Source organism: Protopterus annectens, chromosome 1.part0 (genome assembly GCF_019279795.1).
Source record: "Protopterus annectens isolate FY-2018-M chromosome 1.part0, PAN1.0, whole genome shotgun sequence".
NCBI lineage: Eukaryota > Metazoa > Chordata > Ceratodontiformes > Protopteridae > Protopterus > Protopterus annectens.
Genome location: NC_056725.1, coordinates 451,137,471 through 451,160,230, shown reverse-complemented (window position 1 = coordinate 451,160,230; position 22,760 = coordinate 451,137,471). Strand labels below are relative to the sequence as shown.

The following is a 22,760-nucleotide window of genomic DNA, read 5'->3' as shown; positions in this document are numbered from 1 at the left end:
AGCGGGTACCAATGTTGTCTTGGCCAGTCCAGAGCTATTAGTATGACTTTTGGCTGTTCCTCCCTGATCTTCAGTAGAATCTTGTACATCAATGGGGGAGGTGGAAAGGCATATAGTGTTAGGGCATTCCAGCTGAAAGAGAGAGAGTCCACCCTCCAGGCTTGTGGGTGGTATGTCCTTGAGCAGAATTTCTTCAGTTGGTGGTTGAGTGGGGAGGCGAACAGATCTATCTCTGGGATTCCCCATTTCTTTGTTATGAGTTTGAAGATGTCTGGATGCAGCATCCATTCGTGTGCATCCATGGTAGTTCTGCTTAAGCTGTCTGCTAGTATATTCTCTTTTCCTGGTACGAATTTGGCCTGCAGCTGGATATTGAGATTCAGGCATAGGTTCCACAGATTCATAGCCATCCGGCATAGAGGGTAGGAATGTGTGCCTCCCTGTTTATGTACCACATGACCGTGGTGTTGTCTGTCCATATTAACAGATGCCCTTGCTGGAGGAAGGGTCTGAATGCCTCGATTGCATGCCTTACTGCCAGCATTTCCTTTTGGTTTATGTGCATGCTTAGCTGCCCTTGAGGCCATAGGCCTTGGATACGCTTGTCCTCCATGTGTGCTCCCCATCCTCGGTCTGAGGCATCCGTGGTGATGGTCTGCCTTGTTTTTGGTTTGTTGAAAGGCAACCCTCTGTTGAACTAGCAGGCCTGAGCCCACCACAGGAATTCCTTTTGAAGGCATGGAATGATTTTGTATCATGGTTTCTAGACTGACTGTTGAGACCATACATTCCTTAGGTACCATTGTAATTTCCTCATATGCAACCTGGCATGTGGAATTAAAATTATGCAGGATGCCATGTAACCCAGGGCCTGCAGGACTTTCCTTGCAGTAAGCTGAGTTTGTCTTGTCAGAGTCATGAAGTAATCTAGAAGTTGTTTTTGTTTTTCTTCTGTGAGAAAAGCCATCTGAGTGATTGTGTCCAGATCCGCACCCAAAAATGTTATCCTTTGGGATGGTACTAGTCTTGACTTTTGGATGTTGACTGTGTATCCAAAGGTTTGTAGCAGGTGTATGGCATAGGCCAAGTCCTTTAACAATTTCTTCTTGTTGTCCGCTTGTATTAGGCAGTTGTCCAGGTATGGATAAATTTGAATTCCCTGAAGTCTGCAGTGTGCAATTACTGATGCCAGGCATTTCGTGAATACTCTGGGCGCAGTAGATAAGCCAAAGGGCAATGCTGAGAATTGATAATGCTCTGATCCTGCAAGAAATCTGAGGTGTATTCTGCAATCTGATCGGATAGGGACGTGCAGGTATGCCTCCTTGAGATCTAGAGTCACCAGCCAAGACTCCTTGCCCAACATGGGAAGAAGTTGCTGTAGGGTCAACATTTTGAATTTTGGCACAATGAGATGTGTTCAGTGCAGACAGGTCGAGTATAGGCCTCCACTGGTTTTCTTTTCTTGGCACAAGGAATAGTCTGGAGTAAAATCCTTGGCCTTGTTCTGTAGATGGTACCCTTTCTATAGCTTTCGTCTGAAGTAACTTGCTGATTTGTCTTAAAGCCTCTGCCTTCTGGTTTTGTGGAAGGTTTGGCATTCTGCCTCTTTTTGGCAAAGTATGGAAGTGAAACCTGTATCCTTTGTCTATTATTTGCAATGTCCATGTATCCTTTGTAATGCAATGCCAGTTCTTCGAGAATAAAGCCAGCTTTCCGCCCAAGGGTGCTTCCAGTTGATACCTGGTAGGCGGAATCAGAGTCAAGTCATTGTGTCTGTCCTGTAGTAGTGGTAGTAGTTGTAGCTGTTGCACTACTCCTATGGTTGGCAGGCTGCCACTGACTGCCTCTGTAGGGGCCCTTGGATTGACCTCTGCCTCTAGGGCGCCTGTTTCTGCCTCTCTGTGCTCTGGAGGAGTCTGGAAAGGATCAATTCTTCGTAGACCAGTTTCTACTGAACCTCGGAGGTTGAACTTGCAGGAAATCTTTAACTGTTTGCACAGATTTTGCTTTTTCTTCAACCTTCTTTAGAATCTCCTGTGCAGGTGAGCCAAATAAATGCTGTTTCTCCATTGGAGCATCGAGGAGTTTAGCTTTGACATGGTCTGGCAAAGATTGCTCCTTCAGCCAGGCATGCCTACGAATTACTGCCCCAGTCATAGCTGATCTAAATGAAGCCTTCAGTGCATCATAGCCACATTTTAAAAAATGATTACTGACCTGTTGTGAGTTGTGTACCAAATCCTGAAGGGATTTACGGTCTAAGGGATCAGGTGAAGAAAGTTTCTTATTTAGCTGATTAACAAAAATTCTTGGTACTGTATCATATGGAATTGACAGTTTAATGCCCTGACAGAAAGAGTAGCAGATGTATAAACCTGTTTTCCCCATCTCTCTAATGCTCTAGACTCTCTTTCAGAGGGTAGGGGATTTTTGGCAGTAGCGGCTGCAACCCCTTTAGGGCCCTGAGAAATGGTTTCTGGGTCTGCAGCATGGGCTTTATACAGGTGGAAGTGAGAATCTGGGACCCTGTAATATCTGTCAGGTTTGGCGGGGGCCGGAGGAAGTGAATCAGGTGCAGTACTGACATCATTGTACACCATCAGTTACAGTTAGAACCGGAGGTATAGCCAAGGGCCTATGCTGGGGCAAATGCAAAAAGGTCCTTAATCTTTTTCTAGAATCAGAGTAATCCTGACCCTGCCATTGAAAAAGTGTTCTCTCATGGAGTGCAAAGTCTCTCCAAAGGAAAATTCTTCAGGGGGGGAGGCTGAAGGGATAGATTCTTCTGCATCTGAATCCTCATAATGAGAGTAGGCCCCTTCCTGGTGGTATGACAAATCAGATCCATCCGTGGAGTAATCTGAGGAGTGAGGTTCAGAGGGGCAAGTCCTGGGCCTTTTGTCAGGAGGAGGTTGGGAGGCTCTGTCTGGGTGAGGTTGGGAACCCCTAATTAAGGGGATAAGGTCCTCAGCAAGACTGAGGATATGAGAACTAGAGGAAGGCCTCTGGAATGTAGATTTGGCAGGCAAAGCTTTTCAAAGTTTGGCAGCTTTAGCCCTGGAGAAGGCCTTAATAGACATAGAAGCTAGGGGCCTAGCTGCCCCACGTGCAGGGGTAGAAATGTCCAAAGGTATGGTGTCGGACAAATCCTGAACACTAGCTTCGGTAGGGAGTTCTGAAGCAGACTCAGCCGGGGCCTCTCTGGCCTCGGTGGTCGGAGGAATGGTTTCGGTAGTAGGAATAGCCGTGGACTCTGTTTCAGCCGAAACCAAGACACTCGCGGTAGGCCTAGCCGTGGTTTCAGCCGAAACCGCGGGCCGCGAGTGTCGGTCCTTTTCCTTGCATTTTTTGACCATATGCGTAGTCGGAGTCTCAGACGGCATTTTATAAGCAAAATCGGTTCCAAAAACTCCTCTGCAAACTCCGACCGATGTCTAAGAGTCCGTCTGTTGAAGGAGGCACAGGCTAAACAAGCTGATACATCGTGGTCTGGGCCTAAGCAAGGAAGGCAGTAAGAATGGAAATCCTTATGAGGTATTTGATTCCCACAAGTTAAACAATTATTTACTTTGACATCGGCTGAGGCAAGAAAGAGTCCGCAACGGGGTACTTAGCTTTTTTCGAAGTCTTCGGTAGCTGAAATCTCTGGATCTGACCAAACGGCACTTAACAGCTTCTGCTTTGGGCACCGCGTGGCAAGAAAGACTGAGGAAAATGGTGTCGGCTGATGCTTTTATACCCCAAACACTCTGACGTCGGGGAAAGTGCGACATCAGCCGAGGCCAGACCCAGACTTTGGAATCCGGACAACCGAAGGGCTGCCTGAGGCAGGACAACCCATATGTTATGACTGCAGATGCATCCTTGAAGGACATCTGTAGTTCTGCAGATGCTGCTGGTTCAAAGGGAGGCAGAGTTAGTTTTTCCAACACGAAGTTAAGGTCCCAAAGTAGGCACTGGAGGTTTCCTTGGTGGATTGATGTTTTTAATTCCTCTTAGAAACTGTCTTAGGAGAGGATGAGAAAAGACAGGTTGATCAGTATTGTGCTCTGCTGAAATTGCTGAAGCATGAATTTTAATGGAAGAGTAAGACAGGCCATTGTGGAGCATTTCTGCCAGGTATTCCAGGATATGTGCCATGTTCATCACCGTCGCATCTAGGCCCTTTGTGGTGCTTCAAGTGTGAAATCTTTTCCATTTTGCTGAATATGCCTTTCTTGTGGAAGGCCGGCGAGCTTCCATGAGGATATCCTTCACTCCCTTGGATAGCTTATCCTGAGGAGGAGTCCAGGTATTTTCCAGGCTGTTAGTTGCAAGGTTTTCAGGTTGGAATGCAGAGTTTTGTAATTGTGCTGTGTCAGGAGAAGTGGCCATTGAGGAAGAGGCCATGGTTTCGTGCATGATATGCTCTTTAACAGTGGGTACCAGTGCTGTCTTGGCCAGTCCGGAGCTATCAGAATCACTTTTGGCTGCTTTGTCCTGATCTTCAGTAAGACCTTGGTCATTAATGGAAGAGGTGGAAAAGCATACACTGTTAGAGTTCTCCAGCTGAAAGATAGGGCGTCCACTTTCCATGCTTGTGGGTGTTATGTCCTTGAGCAGAATTTCTTCAGCTGATGATTGTGGGGGGAGGCAAAAAGATCTATGTCTGGCCTTCCCCATGATTGTGTTACCTGTAGGAAGATGTCTGGGTGCAGCATCCATTCGTGTGCATCCATGATATTTCTGCTTAAGCTGTCCGCCAGTATATTGTCTTTTCCTGGCACAAACTGGGATTGCAGCTCTATATTGAGTTTCAAGGAAAGTTCCCATAGATTCATTGCCAGTCTGCAAAGAGGGTAGGAATGGGTGCCTCCTTGCTTGTTTATGTACCACATAACTGTGGTGTTGTCTGTCCATATTAGCAGGTGGCCTTGATGCAGAAAGACTTTGAAGGCCTCGATTGCATGCATCGCTGCCAGCATTTCCTTTTGGTTTATGTGCATGCGTAACTCCTTTTGTGACCATAGTCCTTGAATACATCTGCCCGCCATGTGTGCTCCCCAACCGTGGTTTGAAGCGTCCGTTGTAATGGTTTGGCTGGCTATTGGCTTGCTGAAGGGCAGACCCCTGTTTGACTGGCTTGCTTGAACCCACCACAGAAATTCCTTTTGGAGGCATGGAATGAGTGGGATCAAAGTTTCTAAGCTGTGACTGTGCTGAGTCCATAAACTCCTTGGGTACCATTGTAGTTTCCTCATATGCAGCCTTGCTTGTGGAATCAGAAGAATGCAAGATGCCATGTAACCCAGGGCCTGCAGGATTTTCCTTGCAGTCAGCTGAGTTTGTCTTGTCAGATTCTTGAAGTAATCCGGTAGCTGTCTTTGTTTTTCTTCTGTGAGAAAAGCCATTTGGGTGGTTGTGTCTAGATCCACACCCATAAAAGTTATTCTCTGGGATGGAACAAGTCTTGATTTGTGAATGTTGACTGTATATCCTAAGGCCTGCAGTAGGTGGATGGCATAATTAAAGTCCTTTACCAAAGTTTGTTGGCTGTCCGCTTGTATAAGGCAGTCGTCCAGATATGGGTATATTTGAATCCCCTGAAGTTTGCAGTGTGCAATTACTGATGCCAGGCATTTCATGAATACTCTGGGCGCATTAGATAAGCCAAAGGGCAATGCTGAGAATTGATAATGCTCTGAACCTGCAAGAAATCTGAGGTGTCTTCTGCAACTTTGTCTGATAGGGACATGCAGGTATGCCTCCTTGAGGTCGAGAGTCACCAGCCAAGACCCCTTGCCCAGCATCGGAAGGAGTTGCTGTAGAGTCAGCATTTTGAATTTTGGCACAATGAGATAAGTATTCAGTGCGGACAAGTAGAGAATAGGCCTCCATTGCTTTTCTTTTCTTGGAACAAGGAATAGTCTGGAATAAAATCCTTGGCCTTGTTCTGAAAGAGGAACCTTTTCTTCTATAGCTTTCATTTGCATTAAGTTGGAGATTTGTTTCAAAGCCTCTGCCCTTTGATTTGGTGGCAGGTCTGGCATGCCTTTTCTTTTTGGCAATGTGTGAAAATGGAACCTGTATCCTTTGTCTATTATTTGCAGTGTCCATTTGTCTCTTGTAATACTGTGCCAATTTTCTGAGAATAAAGAAAGCTTTCCACCCAAAGGTGCTTCTAATTGAGCCCTGGTTGGCAGAGTCAAAGCAAAGTCATTGAGTCTGTCCTTGTGCAGCAGTTGTAGGTCCTGCACTACCTCTCTGGTTGGGAGGCTGCCATTGACGTCCTCTGTAGGAGCCTCTAGCTTGCCCTCTACCTCTGGCACGCCTGTTCCTGCCTCTCTGAAATCTTTCTGTATCCGGAAAGGACCAATTCTTGGTAGGCCAATTTCTGCTGAATCTTGGTGGTTGGACTTGTAGAAAATCTTTTGACTGTTTGTACAGATTTTGCCTTTTCTTCAAATTTCTTTAAGACCTCCTGAGCAGTGGAGCCAAATAACTTTTGCTTTTCCAGTGGAGCATCCAGAAGCTTAGCTTTAACATGGTCTGGCAGAGTTTGTTCCTTCAGCCAAGCATGCCTACGTATGACTGCACCTGTCATAGCTGACCTACATGAAGCTTCCAATGCATCATAACCACACTGTAAGAAATGGTTGCTAACCTGCTGGGAGTTATGTACCAGTTCCTGAAGTGATTTGCGATCTAGGGGTTCAGGTGAAGACAGTTTCTTATGCAATTCATCTAACAAATACTCTTGGTACTGTATCATATGAAATTGACAATTTAATGCCCTCATATAAAGAGTAGCAGAAGTATAAACTTTTTTACCCCATCTCTCTAAAGCCCTGGACTCCCTTTCAGAGGGGAGTGGATTTTTAGTAATGGCAGCTGCAACCCCTTTGGGGCCCCGGGAAATAGTTTCTGGATCAGCAGAGTGGGCCTTGTAAAGAAAAAGATGTGAGTCCGGGACCCTGTAGTACCTATCGGGCTTGACAGGGGCCGGAGGAAGAGTGTCAGGGGTTATGCTAGACTCAGAGTACACATCATCAATGACATTTAAAACAGGAGGAATAGCCAAAGGTCTATGCTGAGGTAAATGCAGAAAGGTTCTTAATCTTTTCCTGGAATCAGAGAATTCCTGGCCCTGCCATTTGAAATGCTCTCTCATAGTGTGAAGAGACTCCCCGAAGGATAGTTCTTCAGGTGGGGAGGCCGAGGGGATTGATTCCTCTGCATCAGAATCCTCGTAGGCCGAATAAAACTCCTCCTGGTAGTCCGAGAGAGCAGAGCCATCAGAGGCCTCCTCTGAGGAGTGGGGATCAGAGGGCTCAACCCTGGGCCTTTTGTCTAGAGGGGGTTGAGAGCCCCTGTCCGGATGGGGTTGAGAGCCCCTAATTAAAGAAATAAGGTCCTCTGCTAAAGTTAGAATCTGTGAACTTGTAGAGGGTCCCTGAGGAATAACCCTGGGAGGCATAGCTTTTGTATGTTTAGCAGCTTTAGCCCTGGTGAATGCCTTTATGGACATGGATGCAGGAGGCCTAGCTGCACCACGTGCTGGTGTAGTTTTGTCTAGAGGAATGGTGTCGGACGTTTCCAAGACACCAGTTTCTGAAGGAAATTCAATAATAGATTCAGCAGGGGCCTCCGGGGCCGAGGTTGTCGGTTGAGCGGTTTTCAGCTGAGACAGAGACACTCGCGGTAGGCCTGGCCGTGGTTTCAGCCGAAACCGCGGCCTGCGTGTGTCTGTCCTTGTCCTTCCGTTTCTTTGTTAAATGTGAAGTCTGAGTCTCCGACGGCATATTGTATGAAAAAATAGCCCCAAAAAATTCCTCTGCAAACTCCGCCCGACGTCTAAGAGTGCGTCAGTTGAAGGAAGCACAGGCTGAACAGGCCGAGACGTCGTGGTCTGGGCCTAGGCAGGGGAGGCAGAAAGAGTGGAAATCCTTATGAGGTATTTGTTTCCCACAAGGTAAGCAATTATTAACTTTCTGACATCGGCTGAGGCAAGAAAGAGTCCCCAACGGGGTACATAGCTTTTGAAGTCTTCGGTAGCCGAATTACAGGAGCTGGCCGACCGGCACTAGCGAATTGCTTCTGCTTCGGGCACCACGCGGCAAGAAAGACAGGGGAAGATGGCGTTGGCTGACGTTTTTATACCCCAGGCGCTCTGACGTCGGGGAGAGGGCGACAAAAGCCGACGCCGGACCCAGACTTTGGAATCCGGCCGACCGAAGGGCTGCCTGAGGCAGGACAACCCATATGTGATGACTGCAGATGCATCCTTGAAGGACATCAAGAGAAATAAGAGTGAAAAGAAGACAAAATGTCACTTCTCTTAATAAGCTTGAGACACTAGCAACCATGTCTTTCGCTGGAAGCAGTAAACAAGATCTGAGGTAAGTGGGGTTGGCGCATTCTAGGAAAGGGAGAAGCTCAAGGGTTCTAAGTTGCCATGAGCTTTTGCAACGACAGAGATGAATCCAATGGTTCGGATCCAAACCCAATCAGTTGAGGACAGAATGAAAATTGACATCAGATCAATTTTAATAAAAATACTACGCGAACTCTTCAAATACAAAAAAGTAAAGTGAAGCCAAGACCAAGCTGCAGACACAAATGGAGGCAAACTAGACCTGGGGAGCTGGAGAAATGCAGAGTTTACTGGTAAGGGAGGGGGACCCAAACAGGCTAAAGATTTTCAAACTGGCCAGTGTCTGATCTGGAGATCCTCACTGGTTGAAGCCAAATGGAGCAGTCAGCACATCAGATGTATTAATTTCACCTGACAATCATAATTTAAAATATTTTTAAAATTAAAATATCTTACAATTACTAATAGGACTATGCAGTCAAACTACTTTGCAACATACCTCAACCACTACCCTTTCTTCCCACGGACTTAAAATATTTAAAATAGCCCTCCATTCAAAATAACTGCCAGTACCTTTCACCACCAAGTACAATTTTTTTCTTTACATATCCCTCCAAAACCATACCAACAGAGAAGTGACAAGCATCTGTCATGCAGAACAGAGACAGTAGTACTTGCCATTCTCAAAATATACCTTACACCCACACAGTATCCTACCTTTGAGACGAATCCCATGATGTTGTTCTTCAAGTATACTTTGTCCCGTTGTTGCATTGTGTTCCATCGAAACCTGATGTGGAAGCAAGTTAGAGAACTTTTGGTAAACATAGTGCAAGTACAAACCACAGAAATCAAATGAACTATACAACTCAAACAAGCTCATTTACAAATCCACAGCTTAGTCACTAAACACATGTCCAAGAATGATTAATAAACAGTAACTGCAAGAATCAATGTGGTTACTCTTTAGTCAAACATTTTCCCCAAAGTGTAAAGAAAAAGTACAGTTTTGTACCTACCATAAATGTAGATGTCCGATAGGTATGCATCTGCAGTCATAACATATGGGTTGTCCTGCCTCAGGCAGCCCTTCGGTCGGCCGGATTCCAAAGTCTGGGTCTGGCCTCGGCTGATGTCGCACTTTCCCCGACGTCAGAGCGTCTGGGGTATAAAAGCATCAGCAGACGCCATTTTCCTCAGTTTTTCTTGCCCCAGGTGCCCTCTAGGAAGGCTAAATGCTGAAAAGTTCCAAACATTTGCAAATTATATACATGTATAAACAAACAAATACACCATAATAGATTCCCCCAGCTAGCTAAAAGAGGGGTAAGAACCCTAGGTACCACAGAGGGGAAGGAGGGAGGGTAATCCTGACTGCAGATGCATACCTATCGGACATCTACATTTATGGTAGGTAGATAACTGTACTATGTCTTTCAAGGATGCATCTGCAGTCATAACATATGGGTAGAATACCATAGCCAATCTGGGAGAGGAGGTACTAAGAAAGGGATGGTGTAGTTAAGATCCCCTGCAGGACTGCAGTAGCAAACCCTGCTCTGGATCTAGAGTATAAAGGTAGATTGTAATGCTTGGCAAATGTATGCACAAAGCTCCAAGTAGCAGCTTCTAAAATGTCCTTGGTAGCCACCCCTCGTAGGAAGGCTGTAGTGGTGGCCGTGGCCCTTGGAGTGAGGCCTGATGTTTTCAGGAACTGTCTTTCCATGAAAGGAGTAGCAAAATCGAATGCAATTTCCTATCCATTTTGAAATTGTCTGTTTTTAAATTGCTCTTCCTTGCACCCCAGTTGCATATGCTACAAAAGGTTGGTCAGTTTTTCTGCTAGTTTTTGTTCTGTCCAAGTAGTAGCGTAGTTGTCTGTGTATATCCAGGGTGTGCAAAAGTTTTTCCCCTCTATTCTGTGGATTAGGGAAGAACGTAGGCAAGTGAATAGCTTGGTTCAAGGATACCCTAGATACCACCTTTGGCATAAAAAGTAGGATTGGTTCTTAGTGAAACCCTGTCCTGGTGGAAAATAAGAAAAAGCTGCACTGCCATTAATGCTTGTAACTCAGATACTCTTCTTGCTGAAGTGATTGCCAGAAGGAATGCAGTTTTCCAAGCTAGAAACTGTAGATCCGCTGATGCTGCTGGTTCAAAAGGAGGAAGTGTCACTTTCTCCAGCACAAAGTTGAGATCCCAGGCAGGTAGAGGGGGTCTTCTTGGAGGTTTAATAATTTTGATCCCTCTCAGGAATTGTCTGAGGAGAGGGTGCAAGAAGATAGGTGGATCCACATTGTATTCTGCTGAAATAGCAGAAGCATAAATCTTAATGGAAGAATAGGACAGGCCATTGTGGAACAATTCTGCTAAGTATTCTAGGATATTTGTTGTGTTTGTCACTGTGACATCTGAGCCTTTTGATGTGCTCCAAATGAGAAATCTCTTCCATTTAGCTGAGTATGTCTTCCTTGTGGAAGGCCTGCGAGCCTCCAGGATAATGTCCTTCACCCTTGGAGATAAAGCAGTTGGATTGGGATTTAAGGAATTTTCCAGGCAGTTAGCTGCAATGTTTTCAAGTTGGGATGCAGGGTCTTGAAATTGTTCTGCGTCAGAAGAGGCCATAGGGGGAGAGGCCATGATTTTGCCCGAGACATGCTTCTCAATAATGGATACCAGTGTTGTCTTGGCCAGTCCGGAGCTATTAATATCACTTTTGGCTGTTCCTCCCTGATCTTCAGTAGAACCTTGTACATCAATGGGAGAGGTGGGAAGGCATATACTGTTAGGGCTTTCCAGCTGAGAGAGAGAGTCTCCACCCTCCAAGCTTGTGGGTGGTATGTCCTTGAGCAGAATGTCTTCAGTTGGTTGAGTGGGGAGGCGAACAGATCTATCTCCGGCATTCCCCATGTCTTTGCTACGAGTTGGAAGATGCCTGGGTGCAGCATCCATTCGTGTGCATCCATGGTAGTTCTGCTTAAGCTGTCCGCCAGTGCATTTTCTTTCCCTGGCACGAATTGGGACAGTAGTTGGATATTGAGATTCAGGCATAGTACACACAGATTCATAGCCATCTGGCATAGAGGGTAAGAATGTGTGCCTCCCTGCTTGTTTATGTACCACATGACCGTGGTGTTGTCTGTCCTTATTAACAGGTGTCCTTGTTGGAGGAAGGGTTTGAATGCCTCGATTGCATGCCTCACTGCCAGCATTTCCTTTTGGTTTATGTGCATGCTTAGCTGTCCTTGAGGCCATAGGCCTTGGATACATTTGCCCTCCATGTGTGCTCCCCATCCTCGGTCTGAGGCGTCCGTGGTGATGGTCTGCCTTGTTTTTGGTTTGTTGAAAGGCAACCCTCTGTTGGACTGGCAAGCCTGAGCCCACCACAGGAATTCCTTCTGAAGGCATGGAATGATTGGTATCATGGTTTCTAAACTGTGACTGTATTGAGACCATACACTCCTTAGGTACCATTGTAATTTCCTCATATGCAGCCTGGCATGCGGTATTAGAATTATGCAGGATGCCATGCAACCCAGGGCCTGCAGGATTTTCCTTGCAGTAAGCTGAGTTTGTCTTGTCAGAGTCATGAAGTAATCTGGAAGTTGTTTTTGTTTTTCTTCTGTGAGAAAAGCCATTTGGGTGGATGTGTCCAGATCTGTACCCAAAAAGGTTATCCTTTGGGATGGTACTAGTCTTGACTTTTGGATGTTGACTGTGTATCCCAAGGTCTGTAGCAGGTGTATGGCATAGGCCAAGTCCTTTATCAAATTTTTCTTGTTGTCTGCTTGTATTAGGCAGTCGTCCAGGTATGGGTAAATTTGAATTCCCTGTAGTCTGCAATGTGCAATTACTGATACCAGGCATTTCATGAATACTCTGGGGGCAGTAGATAAGCCAAAGGGCAATGCTGAGAATTGATAATGCTCTGATCCTGCAAGAAATCCGAGGTGTCTTGTGCAACTTGGTCGAATAGGGACGTGCAGGTATGCCTCCTTGAGATCTAGAGTCACCAGCCAAGACTCCTTGCCCAACATGGGAAGAAGTTGCTGTAGGGTCAGCATTTTGAATTTTGGCACAGTTCAGTGCTGACAGGTCGAGAATAGGCCTCCATTGATTTTCTTTTCTTGGTACAAGGAATAGTCTTGAGTAAAATCCTTGGCCTTGTTCTGAACATGGTACCTTTTCTATAGCTTTCATCTGAAGTAAATTGCTGATTTGTCTTAAAGCCTCTGCCCTCTGATTTGGTGGAAGGTTTGGCATTCCGCTTCTTTTTGGCAAAGTGTGGAAGTGGAACCTGTATCCTTTGTCTATTATTTGCAGTGTCCATGTATCCTTTGTAATATGCCAGTTTTTTGAGAATAAAGCCAGCTTTCCGCCCAAGGGTGCTTCCAGTTGATCCCTGGTAGGCGGAATCAGAGTTAAGTCATTGAGCCTGTCCTGGTGTAGTGGTTGTTGCTGTTGCACTACTCCTCTGGTTGGCAGGCTGCCACCGACTGCCTCTGTAGGAGCCCTTCGATTGACCTCTGCCTCTAGGGCACCTGTTCCTGCCTCTCTGGGCTCTGTCAGTCTGGAAAGGACCAATTCTTAGTAGGCCAGTTTCTGCTGAATCTCGGTGGTTGAACTTGTAGGAAATCTTTAACTGTTTGCACAGATTTTGCCTTTTCTTCAACCTTTTTTAAGATCTCCTGAGCAGAGGAGCCAAATAAATTTTGTTTCTCCATTGGAGCATCCAGGAGTTTAGCTTTGACACGGTCTGGCAAAGATTGTTCCTTCAGCCAAGCATGCCTACGAATAACTGCCCCAGTCATAGCTGATCTAAATGAAGCCTCCAGTGCATCATAGCCACATTTTAAGAAATGGATTACTAACCTGTTGTGAGTAGTGTACCAAATCCTGAAGGGATTTACGGTCTAGGGGTACAGGAGAAGAAAGTTTTTTATTCAGTTCATCTAGCAAATACTCTTGGTACTGTATCATATGAAATTGACAGTTTAATGCCCTGACAGAAAGAGTTGCAGAAGTATACATCTTCTTTCCCCATCTCTCTAAAGCTCTAGACTCTTTCAGAGAGTAGAGGGTTTTTGGCAGTAGCGGCCGCAACCCCTTTAGGGCCCTGAGAAATAGTTTCTGGGTCTGCAGAATGGGCTTTATACAGATGGAAATGAGAATCCGGGACCCTGTAGTATCCGTCAGGTTTGGCAAGGGCCGGAGGAAGAGTATCAGGGGCTGTACTGACATCATTGTACACATCAATTACATTCAGAACAGGAGGTATAGCTAAGGGCCTATGCGGAGGCAAATGCTAAAAGGTCCTTAATCTTTTTCTAGAATCAGAGAAATCCTGACCTTGCCATTGAAAATGCTCTCTCATGGAGTGTAGAGTCTCACCAAAGGAAAACTCTTCAGGAGGGAGGTCAAGGGATAGATTCCTCAGCATCTGAATCCTCATAAGGCGAGTAAGCCCCTTCCTGGTGGTCTGACAACTCAGATCCATCCATGGAAACATCTGAGGAGTGTGGGTCAGAGGGGTCAGTCCTGGGCCTTTTGTCTGGAGGAGGTTGAGAGGCCCTGTCTGGGTGAGGTTGTGAACCCCTAATTAAGGAAATAAGGTCCTCAGCAAGGCTGAAGATCTGTGAAAGTACAGTTTTGTACCTACCATAAATGTAGATGTCCGAACTGGATAGCATCTGCAGTCATAACAAATGGGTTGTCCTGTCGTCAGGCAGCCCTTCGGTCGGCCGGATTCCAAAGCCTGGGTCCGGCTTCGGCTGATGTCGCACTTCACCCGTCATCTCTGCTGGTCTTCGGGTATAAAGGCATCAGCCGACGCAATTTTCCTCAGTGTTTCTTGCCCCAGATGCCAATTGCCCTCTTGGAAAGCTAAATTTTGGATAAAAGCCAAGGTTTCCAAAATAGTAGAAGGCAAACACAAAAAATAAACATGTATGTACATATATACAAATATACCATAAGAGACCCCCCCCCCCAGCTAGCTATTAGGAGGGTAAATACCCTAGGAGTACCGCAGAGGGGAAGGAGGGAGGGTAATCCTGATTGCAGATGCTATCCAGTTCGGACATCTACATTTATGGTAGGTACAAAACTGTACTATGTCCTTCATGGATGCATCTGCAGTCATAACAAATGGGTAGAATACCATAGCCAAACTAGGGGAGGAGGAATAATGATTATGGTGTAGTCAGGATCCCTTGCAGTACAGCAGTGGCAAACCCTGCTCGGGATCTAGAATATAGAGGTAAATTATAATGCTTGGCAAATGTATGCACGGAGGTCCAAGTAGCCACCTCAATGTCCTTGGTTGCCACTCCTCTTAAGAAAGCTGTGGTAGTGGCTGTAGCCCTTGTAGAATGAGGTCTTATGTTCTGTGGAATTGGTTTTCCATGGTAGGAGTAACAGAATCTTATGCAATTTCCTATCCATTTGGAGATTGTCTGTTTGGAAATAGCTTTTCCTTCCCTTCCTGTTGCATAGGCTACAAAGAGCTGGTCAGTTTTTCTGTTACCTTTGGTTCTGTCCAGGTAGTAGCGTAACTGTCTGTGTACATCCAAGGTATGCATTATTCTTTCACCTGTGTTTTGTGGATTGGGAAAGAAGGTAGGTAGGTGGATTGCCTGGTTTAAAGACACTCTGGATACCAGCTTAGGCATAAATGTAGGATTAGTTCTCATGGACACCCTATCTTGGTGGAAGATTAGGAAGGGTTGCACTGCCATTAAGGCCTGTAGTTCCGAAACCCTCCTTGCTGAAGTAATAGCCAGTAGGAAAGCAGTTTTCCATGACAGGTGTTGTAGATCTGCTGTTGCTGCTGGTTCAAACGGAGGGAGTGTCAACTTTTCTAGTACAAAGTTCAAGTCCCATGCTGGTAATGGTGGTTTCCTAGGAGGTTTTACATTCTTGATCCCTCTGAGAAACTGCCTGAGTACAGGATGTGAAAAGACAGGAGGATCAAAGCTGTATTCTGCTGAAATAGCTGATGCATGTATCTTGGAGGAATAGGACAGGCCTGTATGTAGAAGCTCTGCCAAGTACTCCAGGATGTTAGCAATATCTATGTTCGACACATCTTTTCCTCTTTCAGTACTCCAAATGACGAACCTTTTCCATTTTCCTGCATAGTTCCTTCTTGTAGAAGGTCTGCGGGCTTCAAGGATAATGTCTTTAACCCTTTGTGAAAGGTCTGGGTTAGTTACTGCTATGTGATGTTCCAGGCAGTCAGTTGCAAGGTTTTTAGGTTTGGATGTATGATGTTGTAGTTGTTCTGAGTTAACATCAGAGGCATCAGGGGTATTGACCACATTTTCTCCCGAGACATGCTCCTCAGCAATGGGTACCAGTGTTGTCTTGGCCAGTTCGGAGCTATCAATTATCCTTGGACGTTCCTCTTTGATTTTCAGTAGTACCTTGTGCATCAAGGGAAGAGGTGGGAATGCATATGCTGTCAGGCCTTTCCAGCTGAAGGATAGAGAGTCCACCTTCCATGCAAGTGGGTGGAATGTCCTTGTGCAGAATTTTTTGAGCTGGTGATTTTGTGGGGAAGCGAATAGATCTATTTGTGGCATTCCCCATTTCTTTGTGATGGCCTTGAAGATATCTGGGTGTAGCATCCATTCGTGAGCATCCGAGGTGGTTCTGCTTAAAATGTCTGCTAGGGTGTTCTCTTTTCCCGGTACAAATATTGCCTGTAACTGGATGTTGTAGCTGAGAGCCAGATTCCAAAGGTCCAAAGTCATTCTGCATAGGGGGTAAGAATGAGTGCCTCCCTGTTTGTTGATGTACCACATGACTGTGGTGTTCTGTCCTTATCATCAAATGGCCTTCTTTGAGGAATGGTCTGAATTTTAGGATTGCCAGTTTTACTGCCAGCATTTCTTTTTGGTTTATGTGCAGGTGCAGCTGGTCCTGAGTCCACAGTCCTTATGCATTTGTCCAGCATGTGTGCCCCATCCTAGGTCTGAGGCATCCGTTGTGATGGTTTGGTTTGCTCGAAAGTTGTGGAAGGGTAAGCCTGGGTTTGACTGGCATGCCCGAGCCCACCATAGGAGCTCCTGTTTTAAGCATGGGATTAGTGGTATTTCTGTTTCTAAGCTGTGCCTGTGTTGAGACCATAAATTCTTTAGGTACCACTGTAACTTTCTCATATGTAGTCTGGCATGTGGGACCAAGATTATGCATGATGCCATGAAGCCCAAGGCCTGCAGAACTTTTCTTGCTGTTAGTTTGTTCTGTTTTGTTAATGCCAAGAAGTAAAGAGGAAGTTCTTTTTGTTTTTCTGCAGTGAGGAATGCCATCTGTTTTACTGTGTCCAATTCCGCGCCCAAGAAAGTTCTTGTCTGGGATGGTATCAGTCCTGATTTTTGAAAATTGACTGTGTATCCCAGGGCTTGTAGCAAATAAATGACCCTTAGTAAATCTGTTGTCAGCTTGCTTTTGTTGTCCGCTTGTAACAGGCAGTCGTCCAGGTAGGGATAAATTTGGATTCCCTGTACTCTGCAGTGAGCGATTACTGATGCCAGGCATTTTGTGAATACTCTGGGCGCAGTGGATAAGCCAAAGGGCAATGCTGAGAATTGATAATGCTCTGATCCTGCAAGAAATCTGAGGTATCTTCTGCAATTTGGTCGAATGGGGACGTGCAGGTATGCCTCCTTGAGATCTAGAGTTACCAGCCAACACTCCTTGCCCAGCATGGGAAGAAGTTGCTGTAGGGTCAGCATTTTGAATTTTGGGACAATGATGTATGTGTTTAAGATGGACAGGTCGAGAATAGGTCTCCAGTTTTTCTTTTCTTGGTACTAGGAAGAGTCTGGAGTAGAATCCTTTGCCCTGTTCTGTTATTAGTACCCTTTCCACAGCTCTCATCTTTATTAATTCTGCTGTCTGGTGCAGGGCTTCTATTTTTTGATTTGGGGGCAGGTTTGGCATTCCTCCTTTTACTGGTAAAGTGTGGAAGTGGAACCGTAGCCTTGGTCTATGGTTTGCAAAATCACTTGTCTTTTTAATATAGTGCCAATTTTTCGAGAATAAGGCTAACTTTCCGCCTAATGGTGCTGCTAATTGCTCCCTGGTAGGCGGAGTCAGAGCCAAGTCACTGTGATTGTCCTGTTGCAGTGGTTGCGTCTGTGCCTCGGTTATTGCCTTGCCACTGTCGTCCTCTGTAGGCACCTCCTCTGGATTGATTTCTGCCCCTAGAGCGTCTGTTCCTGCCCCTTTGGGATCTTGTGGAGTCAGGAAAGGACCAATTCTTGGCAGGCCAGTTCCTGCTAAACCTTGGGGGCTGAACCTGTAGGAAATATTTGACTGTTTGTACAGATTTTGCCTTCTCTTCCATTTTCTTCATTACCTGCTGGGCAGGTTCCCCAAATAGACTGGCCTTATCCATAGGAGCATCCAATAGCTTAGCTTTAACATGATCCAGCAAGACCTGTTCTTTCAACCATGCATGCCTTCTCATCACTGTGCCAGTCATGGCTGATCTAAATGAAGCCTCCAGTGCATCATAGCCACATTTTAAAGAATGGTTACTAACCTGTTGGAAGTTATTCACCATTTCTAATACATATTTCTTATCTAAAGATTCATCAGAGGACAGCTTTTTAATTAACTGATCAAGCATAAACTCTTGGTATTGGATCATGTGAAACTGACAGTTTAAAGCTCTAGCAGAGAGAGTAGCAGAGGTGTAGACTTTTTTCCCCCATCTCTCTAAGGACCTGGATTCCCTTTCCGAAGGAATAGGGTTTTTTGCTGTGGTAGAGGCTACTGCCTTAGGCCCCTGGGATATAGTTTCGGGGTCAGCAAGTGGGGCCTTGTATAGGTGGTGATGAGTGTCTGGCACCCTGTAAAATCTATCTGGTTTGGCAGGGGCTGGAGGTAAAGAATCAGGAGCAGTGCAGACATCATTAAATGCATCGTCCACAACAGAAAGGACAGGAGGTATAGCTACGCCTATGTTGTGGTAAGTGCAGAAAGGTCCTAAGCCTTTTTCTTGAATCTGAGAAATCTTGTCCCTGCCATTGGAATTGTTCTCTCATGGCATGTAAGGTTTCCCCAAAAGAGAATTCCTCTGGTGGAGAGGCAGCTGGAATGGATTCTTCAGCATCTGAATCTTCATAATTGGAAAAAGGAGCCTCTGGCTGGTCTGTAATGTCTGAGTCATCCGCAGAATCATCAGAGGACACAGGCTCGGGGGGCTCTGCTCTAGATCTCTTTTCTGGGGGCTGAGAGGCCCTGTCTGGGTGAGATTGGGATCCCCTAATTAAGGATATTAAATCTTCTGCCAGAGTAAGCATTTGAGAACTAGAAGTGGGCCTGAGTGAGGGTGGTTTAACAGGCACTGATTTAGCTGCTTTAGCCCTGGCAAAGGCCTTAATAGACATGGCTGCAGGAGGCCTAGCAGCACCACGTGCTGGGGTAGAGATATCCAAGGGGATGGTGTCTGATAGATCAGTGGGAACCACAGTTGTAGGCAAAATTTCTGAGGCTGATTCAGATAAGGAAGCAGGAGCCTCAGTAGTAGTCATGGATTCGGCTGAAGATTCACCAGTTTTCTCGGTTTCGGCCGAAACAGAGACACTCGCGGCTTGCTTAACCGTGGTTTCGGCCGAAATCGCGGACCGCGAGTGTCGGTCTTTTTCTTTGCGTTTAACAATTTGGGTAGTCGGAGGATCCGACGGCATAATGTACGCAAAATCTGAGCCAAAAAACTGTTCAGCATACTCCGACCGACGCCTAAGCGTTCGTCAGTTGAAGGAAGCACAGGCCGAACAGGCTGCTACGTCGTGGTCTGGGCCTAAGCAAGGCAAACAGTAAGAGTGGAAATCTTTATGAGGTATTTGTTTCCCACAAGTTAAACAGTTATTGACTTTTTCTGACATCGGCTGATGCAAGAAAGAGTCCCCAACGGGGTACTTAGCTTTTTAGAAGTCTTCGAAGTAGTATTCGGTAGTAGTAATCTCTGGATCTGACCGACCGGCACTTGCGAACAGCTTCTGCTTCGGGCGCCACGCGGCAAGAAAGACTGAGGAAAATGGCGTCGGCTGATGCCTTTATACCCGAAGACCAGCAGAGATGACGTCGGGTGAAGTGCGACATCAGCCGAAGCCGGACCCAGGCTTTGGAATCCGGCCGACCGAAGGGCTGCCTGACGACAGGACAACCCATTTGTTATGACTGCAGATGCATCCATGAAGGACATCAAGAGGAAGGCCTCTGGGAGGTAGATTTGGCAGGCAAAGCCTTAGAAAGTTTGGCAGCTTTAGCCCTTGAAAAGGCCTTAATGGACATGGAAGCAGGGGGCCTAGCTGCCCCACGTGCAGGAGCAGAAATGTCCAAAGGTATGGTGTCGGACATTTCCTGAACACTGGTTTCGGTAGGAAGTTCTGAAGCCGACTCAGCCGGGGGCCCCCGGGCCTCGGTGGTTGGAAGTATGGTTTCGGAAGAAAGAATCTCCGAGGACTCTGTTTTGGCCGAAACAGAGGCACTCGCGGTAGGCCTAGCCGTGGTTTCAGCCAAAACCACGGGCGTCTGTCCTTTTCCTTGCGTTTTTTGACCATATGCAAAGTCGGAGTCTCCGATGGCATTTTATAAGCAAAAGCGGCTCCAAAAAATTCCTCTGCAAACTCCGACCGCCGTCTAAGAGTTCGTCGGTTGAAGGAAGCACAGGCTAAACAGGCCGATACGTCGTGGTCTGGGCCTAAGCAAGGAAGGCAGTAGGAATTGAAATCCTTATGAGGTATTTGTTTCCCACAAGTTAAACAATTATTTACTTTGTCTGACATCGGCTGAGGCAAGAAAGAGTCCCCAATGGGGTACTTGGCTTTTTTCAAAGTCTTCAGTAGCTGAATTCACTGGATCTGACTGACCGGCACTTACGAACAGCTTCTGCTTCGGGCACCGCGCGGCAAGAAAGACTGAGGAAAATGGTGTCGGCTGATGCTTTTATACCCCGACGCTCTGACGTCGGGGAAAGTGCGACATCAGCAGAGGCCAGACCCAGACTTTGGAATCCGGCCGACCGAAGGGCTGCCTGAGGCAGGACAACCCATATGTTATGACTGCAGCTGCATGACATCAGAAAGAATTCTCAAAATTTAAAAGTTAATTTCAAAACAATCATCAAAACACTGTCAAAACAATAAGTGCACATTAGCCTTATCAGCAAAGTTAATTCAAACTGGGAATTCAACTATGTACAAAACTACATCAATCAGCTGGTTAAAGAAAGAAAATCGACAGTACTGCAGTAAGCCGATAATAAAGCAAAGCATAATTTTGGTTCCTGCATCTGGTTTGGATTATGATGACCACAAGTAATCCATGTCGCAAGAATCTTTAACATGGTTTTATAAAGCTGACTCAAACTACAAGTTAATATCAAGACACCCTCCACAAGTACAAACCATGCAGGATTCAGCCACAAAGTGACAACATATAACCAAAAAAACCAAATACCTTTACCTGGTATGCAGTATTGTGCTAGTTACTTATAAAAAGTAATAAGTTAGTATTACTAGTTACTTTTAAGTGAAAGTAATACATTACTATTACATTTCTAAAAAATACATTACTAGTTACTAATTAAACTAGTTACTTTCGAGTTATTTTACACAAGTATAGTTTATCAATTGTCATATTCTGATTTATTCACGTTACTTGTGTTTAAGGAATACATGCTTACTGCACATGAATAGGAGTGTATTATTAAAGCTGTAGACACCATATTACAATAAAGATAAATAGCATTTTATAGTTTACAAAGTCCCGCAGATCAGTCTTTATAGTAGGTCACAATTTAATACTTGTACCAAAGTACACAGCCAGCAACACAAGACCCATAACAAGTTACAACCCATCAAATTTTCAACATACATTAGGCTAAAGTGCTAACCTGACAAAAATGATGCAGAGGTCACAAAAATACTTAACAGAATATGTCATAAATGTCTAACAAAATTACTATCATAAAGTCAACCAAAACATCACTATATATAACTATTCACATCACAATGACTAAACAAACTACACATTTTTATTGGCTCGAAGGAGCAACTTTTCAAAGTGTTCGTCTGAGTCTATTTCTTCCTGCAGTCAGCACTTGTCCACCAAGACTGAACAGACGTTCAACAGGTGCAGTAGATGGCATAGGTGTATTAGTGTTCAGAAATATCTTGACTATAGGGTAACTGTTGAGAGAAGATATTTCTCTGGAAGGGTCAGCCAGATACATTTCCATCCAAGAAGACATGCTGACACTGGCTGCTGTCGATTCTTTGAAGTTGAAGAAACTGTCGATTCTTTGAAGTTGAAGAAGCTGTCTTCAGCAGTTAGTGCAGAAGCTTCAGTTGACCCATGCTCAGGTTCATCCAGTTTCTGCATAGCATCAAGGAGCAAAGCCTTGCCTCCGAGTTTCTGCTCTTCACTGTCCATCCATTGCAAACGGAACTGTGGAAATCCTATGCTAGCCAGAAGGAACTCTTTGCGCTCCAGAAGGTGACTGAACAGAGCCTCAATGCCTTTAAGAAGAGCATAGACTAGTGGCACAATGAGCTTCACAGACTGCCTGACTTCGGACAACTTGTTTTTCAAGCACATAATGGTGGGGATCAGGATTCCCATGAAGCATTTCAGCACCGACTGCAGGATGTCCACAGCCATTGCCACGGGCTGCATTGCTTGCACAAACTCTACAACAAAGGTAATTTCAGCAGACCTGAAGGCAATTCCAATCTCTTCACAAATCTCATTCAGCAAGCCTTCACCCAAAATTGAAATGCGGTGAATTCTCATCGCATAGAAAGTGGAACTCCATCGTGTCGCATTGGGAACAATCAATGCCAGATCACACTTACTGCGAACCACCTCAGCAGCTTGGATGCTGCGACTAGCCTTGTTCCAAGCAGCATACCATTTCGCCATGGTGCTTCACATGATCTTTTTATACTGTGCATCATCACAAGCAGATTCGGAATCATGCACAGCAACTAGATTCAATGTATGTGCTGCACATCTCAGATGGGGAGGCAGTGAATAGGTGCTCTCACTTTGCCCTGACTGATTCAGCACAGCTGTCACACTGTTGTAAATCACTTAATCACCATTGTCATCCTCATCTTGGGACAGAAAGCTTGTAGTCTGAGATCTCTCACATTCTGCAAAGACATTGAAAGCCTTTACAAAATTGCTGCCATTGTCAGTAATTGTCGCACATACCTTTTGATCTATTTTGTACTTGATGTGAATGCTCTCAAGAGTTAATGCTATGAGATTGTATGTATGCCTCCCCTGTACTCTGCAGCATGCCAAAGCAGCTGACTTTCGATGAAGTGTTTCACAGTTTATCCAGTGTACGGTGGCGCCAAAAAAAATGATTCCGATGGTTCCA

The 22,760-nt window shown here is 45.5% G+C and overlaps 1 protein-coding gene across 2 annotated transcripts in view; it reads right to left on the bottom strand.

Annotated features, from left to right (window-relative positions):
- The window catches only part of XPO5 (exportin 5), a 2,857,558-nt gene that overhangs the window by 2,591,784 nt on the left and 243,014 nt on the right, over positions 1-22,760 (bottom strand). For both annotated transcript variants that reach the window (XM_044060355.1, XM_044060360.1), the window contains exon 3: positions 9,074-9,146. In XM_044060355.1, coding sequence (XP_043916290.1) covers positions 9,074-9,146 — 73 coding nt within the window. The remainder of the gene's footprint in view (positions 1-9,073; positions 9,147-22,760) is intronic.